This window comes from Scylla paramamosain, chromosome 9 (genome assembly GCF_035594125.1).
Source record: "Scylla paramamosain isolate STU-SP2022 chromosome 9, ASM3559412v1, whole genome shotgun sequence".
In the NCBI taxonomy this organism is placed as follows: Eukaryota; Metazoa; Arthropoda; class Malacostraca; order Decapoda; family Portunidae; genus Scylla; species Scylla paramamosain.
The window spans coordinates 6,699,144-6,708,774 of NC_087159.1; the positions used below are offsets into that span (position 1 = coordinate 6,699,144).

The following is a 9,631-nucleotide window of genomic DNA, read 5'->3' on the forward strand; positions in this document are numbered from 1 at the left end:
TAACAGAAGAATTTTGTGGAAAAGTAAACACAAACAAAGTAACAATAAACAAAATAAAGATTACACTGTAGAAGCAGACAATAATGAAGTATCCATTGTAAACACAGGTGAAATGCAATGAACAAAAATGCAGAAGCACAGACAAAGCAAGTGAAGATGACTTATCTACTGACCTAATAAAAGACACAGGAGATTCTCTACTAGATAAACTTGCAGTTCTTTTCAGTAAAATGCTTGCAAACTTTTTTTTTATACCATCAGCTTCAGAAATACCAAAGAAAAAATTGATGCAAAAGAAAAAAATAGAAGACCTAAAATTACCAGTTTTTTATAATACTGTACATAAACAGGATCAGTGCAGTCTGAGTTAATTTAATTAGAATAGACAGGATTACACACCAGCTATTCAACCGACTACCTCAATTTCATCTGTCAAATATGGGAAAAATATGCCAAATACACTCCACCACTTGGCATGGCTTTCCAAGATAATGAAAAAGGCAGTAACTCAATAGCAACCAGAGAAGCTATGAATGCACTCAAGAAACTGGAGACAAAAGACATACATTCTGAGGCACTGAATGACATCTGTGCGTGTAAGGAAACCAGTCATCATAAAGATACTGAGGGTCAGTGAAAAAAGACCAAGAAAGAAATGTACAGAGAAGCAACACATTTTAAGGTGATATTAAAGAAATATTTCAAGAAATCGCAAAGGGATGTCGCAGGAACCAGAATATACAGAGAACACCTAAATAATTTCAGAAGTGCTTATAAGTCTGTTCCGTGAGTAAGCATATAAATAAACTGTGGAAGGAGATTTTGCAATTAACAGAAGGCATCTAGGTCTAAAGAAATATGCAAAAAAGCAAAGGAAATGTTCAAGAATCACGTATTAGATAAACCTGATGCAGAGAATGGTCACTGTAGATGAGGAGTGTTAAAGCACCTCTTTATTGTGTGTCCTCTCCCTTGAATATTATAAATCAATAAATATATCCACTATTTCTCTCTTAATCACACAAGTTAAGAAAAAATAACCCTATGAATGACAAATTTCCACAGATATCGGATACCCCTCTGGTCCGAAATGAACCAATGAGCCCACAAAATACCAGCGGCATCAATTCTTCACAAACCGTACCTAGTAAAGCATTTCTGGGACTTGAAGGCAGCATACATATCATTAACAGTAACTAAATGAGCATCAGTGATTAGACGCACTGTAAACTGTACTAGAATTAACACAGCTGTGAAATGCTATGGCTGAGAAATATAACTAGAAATACCATGCCTGGGAATACTGATGCCAGGAATATTTTAGAAGACGATAGCTGGATATACTAAAGCACAGAATATTTTGATGCAACATTATAATCTGAGGTATGGCTGGGAAATGCGATGGCTGGGTGTACTATGACAAGGAATACCACAAATTAAAACAATACGGCTGGAAATATTATGGCTAGAAACACTACACCCAGGAGTACTATAACTGAAAATACAACAGTAAATAATATAACTAAGTACTATAACTGGTATTACTATGACTAGAAAAATTATAGCAGTTAAAGTATTCATAGAAACATTATAACTGAGAACACTATAACCACCAACACCACAACACCACCACAATAAACACAGAACCGAGCATCACGATCCATCCCGAGTTGACCTCCGCCCCAGGCCATCCCAGCTCCCGCCTCTTCCTCCCGCCAGCCTCTCTCCGCTGCGCCTCCTCCCGCCATAAATAACCACCAGGGACTTATTTCCTCACCTGCCACCGGGAAGCCCTCAGTGTGTAGTCCTGGTGTGCTCATTTTCATGGTTAGCGTCAGCAGCACTCACAGCGGCCTGGCCATCGGTGACCTTTGTGTGTACACTGTAAACAAACAACAAGTGCACAGCGGCTTGCGCATCCACACCCTGCCAGACAGCCAGCTAGCCGCCTCCCTTATTTCAGTTATTTTTCTTCTTATTTTCTTATCTTGGTGTGTGTTTTTTGTTTGTATTTTGTTATTTTTTTTTCTTGGTGTGTGTGGCTTGTGTGTTTTTTTTCTGTTTTGTTTTTGTCCTCGTGTTTTTTTTTCGGTTTCTTGTTTAGTTTTGCATCTAGTTCTATTTTTTTTTCTTATTTTTTTTCCCCTGTGTGTTTTGGTTAGTGTTATGTTTTCTTATTCTGTTTTCTCTCTCTCTCTCTCTCTCTCTCTCTCTCTCTCTCTCTCTCTCTCTCTCTCTCTCTCTCTCTCTCTCTCTCTCTCTCTCTCTGTGTTTTTGTTTTGTGTTCTATATATTTTATTTTCTCTTATGGTGTGTTTCGGTGTGTTTTTTTATTCTTTTTATTATATTTTCTTTCGTTATTGCTATTTTTTGTTGCTTTCATTCATTTTTCCCTTATTCATTTTCATGATATTCGTTCCGTCATTCTCTTATTATGTTGTTTTGTTACTTTTATATTGTTTTGTATTATTTATAATTTTGTTAATGTTATTCTCTTACTAGCTTATTATTAGTAGTATTATGATTACTGACTGGACTGGACGTTTTTTTTTTCTCTCTCTTCCTTCAGTGTGCGGTAATGACTGTTTGTTTTAAATCATCGTCAGTCAACGTGAGGCTTCATCGTTCTTATGTAGGGTAATGTCCAAGTGAACACGGCATGTTATTTATTTTTCCTTTTCTGATTAAGTCAAGCTACCGAATTAACTTACCTTCTGAGAAGCACATGCAATGACCCTTTGCCTGGTAATGACAATGTGACACTTTTTTTTTTTTTTTTTATATCTAAGTAAATCTACGTCCGTATTTTTAAATATTTTTTTAAATAATTTTCAAAGGCCATCGAAATGATTAGTTGGGTTTTCTTTGATGATGTGAAAATATCCTTGAAAACCCTAAGCTTCCACTAGGGCCTGTTAGCGTGATTCAGTGTAAGGACCCTAATTCCTGTGTGCATTCCCAAGTCCGGTCCGCCCTCGCTTCGTTCACACTCACGGTCTGGTCATATCTTCTCAGCAGAAATCTCACCACCACCGACGGAAGACGTGACTTCATGAGCCGAGTTGACAATGATCGCCATTGCACTTGATGAAGCCGAGGAAAGAGGTGTGGGAAATCTGTGTGATGATGGTTAATGCTGTCTTGTAGGACAGGAAAAGTGAAGAATAATTCCATACAGTTACTGTTTCCTTATCTGATTAATGAAAGTAAATTTCGTGGGTATTTTAAAATGAACAGTTTAAAAGAATACTTTAAAAACACCTGAGGGTAACATGACAGAAGGAAAACATCATTCAGAGAAGCCATCACTCCTAGAGAAAACTGGCTGTGTGTCTAAGGTAAGACATTAACCACTCAGCATGACTGAAGGGTAATACAGAGGATCATCGTTTATTCCTTCAGTGTTACATATGTGTAGCATTACACAAGAAGGAAAAGAGCATGCTGACAACGTCACTGTGAGGTACAAGTATGCTGCTGAGGCTACAGTGCATTGTAGTGGTGCTCATGAACTTGTAGATACTTGTGAACAGGTGGAGTGTTTGTGGGTAAGGAAGAACGCTGGGAGAGAGCAGGTGATAGCGAGGGCTAGGGGCATGCACTCTGGTTTGTGCTCCAATCTCATTTAATAAAAAAAAAAAAATGTTTTAATGAAATGTTGATTAGGTTTAACAGCAGCTGCGATCCCTGTTAAAAAAAAAAATATCAATTGGTTCAGGTACACCTTCTTCCTTCTTATTTTCAAGGGATCTCGACAGACTAATAGATGTAATGTTCCTATTTTCCTGACTGTACTTTATTTTACGTATGCGACATTTTTACTGAGGAGATGGAATTTGCCTTAAAGCGTCAACATACTCGTTATCTTTTTCACTGTCTTGTTTACTGGGTTCCTTTGTGCCAGCTTCATTATCTGTATCCTCTGATTCATTTCCCGTCTACTGCAGAGATGTTATTTGCGATCTGTCCTTCAAAAATGTGTGCAAAAATGACATGTGGTCTTGATACTTCCGCTTCTGGTCATTAGTAACAGCCTGTCCGCTATTTGTATTCCTGTTTATGTTTACGATACTGCGATCGCAGGGATCCCCAGCGTTTTTTACACTCAGATCCTATAAATGAGACTATAGTAAAATTAATTTCTCGATGTTGTTTCATTTCAGATTTTCGGCCTCGGGAGACTCGTACAGAATAGCAGCTTTCAGCTATCACCTAGGCTAGTGATTCCCAAGCGGAGATAAATTATCCCATGGGAGTAATACAACATTTCTTTTTTCGGGGATAATGGAGGCGTGACGGTAAAAAGAGAAGAACTCTAGAAATCAAGATAGCATTGCGGTAGCTAACAAGATTTAATGTTAACTTTACCCGTTAGGAGAAAAAATCAAATTTTGCAAGACTCGAAGAACATGTGAATGTACCAGATGCTGCACTTCCTGGCAATGATGTGCCTGCAAATGTGCCGTAGTGGTTGATGAGGGATTTTCTTTCAAGACGAATTTGAGGAGGCTGTATCCAGGGTTGCTGACTGAATATGATTTAGGGAAAAGGTTATCCCGAGCGAGAAGGATAGTTCAGTGTATCTTTGATATTCTAGCTCAGACCTTCAGATTATGTTTAAGAAAACACTTGCTCGCTCGCTAAGCCCTCTGATGCTAATCCATACTATCCTAACAACACACATACTTTACAGTCCAATACACCCTCACGTTACATCATCATAACTGTTGCCATGCCATCGTCAAAATACTTCGTCCAGTGACGGGGGCAAATGATAAAATGGAAGTTTTTTGGTGTCAGAGAAACACGGAAAAATGGCAAAATTACATTATAAAATTTAAGTATATACCCAAGAACAAATAGATGAGAATATTGCTGAGTAAGACCAACACTTGGGAATAGATTCCTCCAGGGTACAACAGATTATTTTAGATTACTGAATATCTTACTTCACAACCCAACTACCTGTCTATCTCCACACAGCTTCTCGTCAAGTTGTCATTGTAGCGTGGGGAAGCAAAATCAAATAGCTCTGGTTTCGCTATAAGCAATTCAATCAGCATTAATATGAAAACATAATATAAAATAAGTTTTGTTGCTCACAGACTAAGTCAACAAACAAGTTTTGCAAATTGATTGAGTTCAGTAGATATAATTATAAAGGTGTGTTGCACTCAATCGTGAGCGTTGGCTTAGGGCAGGCAGCGCCACCTTGCCTGGGCCTCGGCATCATGATTTGGAGAGTAGGGTGGCCCGTTCCTTTCCCCGCTGCATAGTACGTTACTACTTCTGTTTATGCATGTTCCTTAAATTTGTAATAACTTAATCAGTTATCTGCCTTAATCATAATTCCAACACTGTACTTCCTTTTGGCGATCCATCATTCGCCAAACTCAAGGAGTTACGTAATACACTCCACAACAGGGATGCAGCAGAACTGGAGCGGAGCGGGAGCCGGGAGTGTGGGACCGTTGTGGGTGCACACCCCTCCGTTCACATACAGTCCACTGGAGCTCTCTCTGCTGTCAAATTATCACTTGAATGGATTACAAGCACAACGTTCCTTGACGTTACTGCCACTGTGAATGCTTCCACTGAAATCCATGTGATGGCATTTGATCGAACCAGGATTGGAGCGAGACCGGAGAGTGACCGTCACTATAATATCAATTATGATATAAAAAGTAAGATAAGACGACGAAACGTTTTGAGCACGGTCCTGTGTGTGTATTTGTATGGCTGAGTAAGGATGCCAGCGTAAGGTATAGTCAGGGAACATCTATATTATGGCGCGTCACTGTTCGGAAGACCAGGACGGCAACGTTCCACTTCCAGAGTTCCTTGACTTCACCTCAGAGAGAGAGAGAGAGAGAGAGAGAGAGAGAGAGAGAGAGAGAGAGAGAGAGAGAGAGAGAGAGAGAGAGAGAGAGAGAGAGATTGTAACAGAAAACGAGTTCTCCTATCATTTGAGAAAACCGATTCCTTGGCCAAGTTTTTACAGTAACTCATGTATTTTGAATGAGTGCAGAAGAAAGATCTAATTCTCTTCACTAATTCTAACAAGATGATGCATTGTATAATAGTTTAATATAAGCCAGTCTTTTAATAGCACATAAAAAGAGGCCGCTTCCATAAGACCGTTCTTTATAGTAACTATTACAAATAAATAAACAAAATGTGCTTTGGAGTAATGGAAATAACAATATAAGAAAATGTTGTTTATCATCAATTCTTAACTATATACTTGTTTCTCATACGCGAATTTTTATTTTTGTGTTGCACGAAAGCACTTGCCAATTAACAATTTCATATAATAAACGATAAATAAAATGATAGGAAATGAGCTCTGGAAAAATACTAATGCAAGAAAAGAAAAAAAAAAGAAAAAACTATAAGGCTGAATACAAAACTTCTCACTGTATTACCACCGGCGTGAAGTTTGGATGGAATATTAGCAGCAGCAGCAGCAGACAGACGAGGAAAGTTAAGTTTTCATCCTCCAACGTTTCAGGAAAAGCGGCAATAATCCTGCAGCAGTGAGGAGCTGTGAGGGGGAGGTTACGGTGTGACGCTCCGGCTCGCCTCTGATGTGACTGTGTGTTTTCTGTCTCGTCTGTGTGTGGGTGCGTGTGTGTCCATCTGACTGTCTGCTAACTGTCTGTCTGTCTGTTAGTCATTCTTATCCTGTCATTTGTCAACGATCCAGGAGATTCTATAAAAACTAAACAAGAGGAGGAATTATGATCAGGGAAGCAAGTGACAAACAGCAGTGCATCATTCATCTACACTCACTTAATTAGCAAGCACACACAGCTCAACACGACCCGTCCTTCCAGCCTCGGTTCGTGATGGCAACAGCAGGGTGTCGTTGTTTAGGACGTGGGCGGCGGGCGGCGGTGGCGATGTGTGCGGCAGGGGGTATGTGGTGTCTGTACGTGCTGGCTACTGGCCTGGCGCCCTCGCTCCTCTGCCACTTCGGTCAGTAAGGTAGAGAGACTTACTGGGTGAAAAAAAAAAACGTAAATCTGAGAAACAAAATGAGAAATAAATAAATAAACAATCGTTCCTTCCTGCAGAGTGCTCAGTGACTGCCTGGCTTCATCCCCCGCCGCCAGAGAGCGTCATTTTCCTCCTGCATCTCCGCCAGGCAGTGCTGCGGCCCCCCCAGCATCATCCGCCCTATCCGATCACCGCCGCCGAGCTGAATGACCCGCCGTGGCTGGAGCTCGGCCCCTGGCGCTTCGTGGAGTCCATCATCCGCTTACTTTACCGCCGCCAGGTGAGGCAAGGGTGGGTCAATCCATTGCTTTTGCTTTGGATGTAATTCTTGCTCTTCCTCTTTTTTATTTATTTTTTCTATCTTTCCTTTTTTTCTCTCATTTCCTTTTTTCTCTTTTGTTTTTGTTCTTCCTCTCCTCTCCTCTCTCTCTCTCTCTCTCTCTCTCTCTCTCTCTCTCTCTCTCTCTCTCTCTCTCTCTCTCTCTCTCTCTTATTCTCGCTCATGCTCTCGCTCCCTCCGTCAGTGTAGCTAAGACCCTTCAGGCTTCAGCTGTCCTCCTCTGTGCTTCCTAGCGGCGCGGGGTGTTCGTGGAGGCCGGCGCAGGCTCGGGCGTGTTCAAGTCTCACACGGCGTGGCTGGAGGCGAGTCAAGACTGGACCGGCCTGCTGGTGGAGCCTCGCCCGCAGGCCTTCGCTCAGCTCAGACGCCGTAGGAAGGCCGCCGCTGCCCTGGCGTGTGTCTCTGATGTAGAATATCACAAAAAGGTGGGGATGAAGGCAGCGGAGTGGAACAAATGATAATAACTTGACTTTTTAAAATTTTACGACCCTTCTCCTCCTCCTTGTTCTTTTTGAGGAGGGTGGCTTTTGGGAGCCCTCACACACACACACACACACACACACACACACACACACACACACACACACACACACACACACACACACACACATTTAGTATGTAGGTATTTCATTAAAAAAAAAAAGTATTGCAGCATCAGCAGTAATAGTGAAAATAATACCTTAATAAGACGATCAAGTGCAGCGTCGCCTGCAGGATGAGATGTGGTCACCGTTGGGCATCGAGGACCTACCGCAGCTGTACCGTGACACGGCCCTAGCTCGCACCACCCTCACCAAGTATGTCGTCGAAGAGGTCAGTGGCTGGCAGGCTCCTCCTGTGTCCTTCGGTATCCTAATCTTGACTCTTGCAATCTCTACTCACAGCTAATCTGCTCATTTATCAAGGAATCAAATACGTTTGTCAGGAAAAAGTAGCTGTGCTTGATATTTGCAAAATTAATAACCAATACACACTAAGAATAATTACAAAACTCCTCTGTTACTTCATAGCGAGGATCAGAATGAGACTGAGGAATCAAGGTGCAAAATAGTTTTGACACGAGACACATTTAGGGATGCCACGTGAGCCGCTAAGCCTTCATCTTCACTCCCGTCAGGACAAGCCCAGTGGTACTACCTCGCCCGTACAGTGCTTCACCCTCAACGCCCTAGTGACCGCCGCTCTGGGCCGCAAGACCCACGCCATCGACCTGCTGGTGCTGGACACGGCCGGCGGAGAGCACCGCATCCTGGCCACGCTGGAGCGTCTCTCTATCTCGGTAAGCCCTGCGCTGAGCCTTGGCGGGGTAAGAGGATGAAGGCTGTGCAGGGGAGAGTACTTTGGGGGATCTTTCATCAACCTCATGACCGCGTAATACTAACCAGGTGATCAGTGGGTTATGGGAACATCAGAGGCACCGTCTTATTATAGCGGCTTAATACGTGTACGATTCCGTGGTGAGAAAATACGGGATGGAACAGAATGCCTTACATTTCTACTATTTCGACTAGTCTCTTTGAAGGACGTAGTCGAAATGTTTGGAAAATCAAGTGTTTGTGATTCATTCCGTGCTATCTTATCACCAAATTAAGTAGATACAATACGAGTATAAAACATTTTCTAAAAGTAACAGACACAAAATCGTGTCATATCCTTAACTACAAGCACGTGTATTGAGCCTTGAAAGAATACACGCGGAGGAACAGGCCTTCTGTCCCTTAGTCTCTCACGCCTCACGCTTAGTTCTCCCTCCACGATAGATGCTTGTGGTGCGGCATCACGACGAGTCTGACATGTATTTCATCAACGGCACGGCGAACTACCTGCACCTGGAGCCCTTGCCCCGCCTCCTGGCTGGCAGCGGCTATCTGTTCTTCGCCGACCCCGCCACCAAACAACGCTTGATGAATCTAAACCTCACCTCCTTCATGATCTGACTCACCAGCTGCAGTCTCCAGTCACCAGACGTTCCCCACGTCACGGCTCGGGTTGCGTCCTCAGTGTTCACGATTGGGACGAAGTGCAGAGCGGCATACAAGAGAACTTCAGGGTCAGTTCTTTAGGGCGTTGAGATTTGCGATTGAAACAAAAGACAAATACTAAGACATTAAGTTATCGTTGTGTGTGTGTAGACAAGATAGAAGATGTCATATCTTACAGATTTTTCTAATAATAATTCACAAAAAAATAGTAACGCTCGTGGCAAGGTGAGATAAAGTTTCAATTGAATTCCCTGAAAGAGATTCTACGTAGGGCGCGACTTCGCCTCCAATGCAGCGCCTCTGTGCCTGA

The 9,631-nt window shown here is 42.2% G+C and overlaps 1 protein-coding gene across 2 annotated transcripts; it reads left to right on the plus strand.

The window, feature by feature from the left end:
* The first annotated feature begins 4,950 nt into the window (after positions 1-4,950).
* Positions 4,951-9,526, plus strand: LOC135103477 (uncharacterized). 2 transcript variants are annotated; one of them, XM_064009817.1, is made up of 5 exons: positions 4,951-6,978; positions 7,077-7,764; positions 8,054-8,152; positions 8,457-8,618; positions 9,100-9,526. In XM_064009817.1, the coding sequence occupies exons 3-5, from the start codon at positions 8,060-8,062 to the stop codon at positions 9,274-9,276; spliced, it is 432 nt and encodes a 143-aa protein (XP_063865887.1). In that variant the 5' UTR covers positions 4,951-6,978; positions 7,077-7,764; positions 8,054-8,059; the 3' UTR covers positions 9,277-9,526. The 2 variants fall into 2 exon arrangements, with proteins under 2 accessions (XP_063865887.1, XP_063865886.1); XM_064009816.1 differs by having other exon boundaries at positions 4,951-7,764.
* The last annotated feature ends 105 nt before the right edge of the window (positions 9,527-9,631 follow it).

Coding starts and splice junctions, on each gene's coding strand:
- LOC135103477 (XM_064009816.1), top strand. CDS start 8,060: ATGTGGTCACCGTTGGGCATCGAGGACCTACCGCAGCTGTACCGTGAC. Junction 8,153..8,456: donor CCAAGTATGTCGTCGAAGAG/GTCAGTGGCTGG, acceptor CACTCCCGTCAG/GACAAGCCCAGTGGTACTAC. Junction 8,619..9,099: donor TGGAGCGTCTCTCTATCTCG/GTAAGCCCTGCG, acceptor CCTCCACGATAG/ATGCTTGTGGTGCGGCATCA.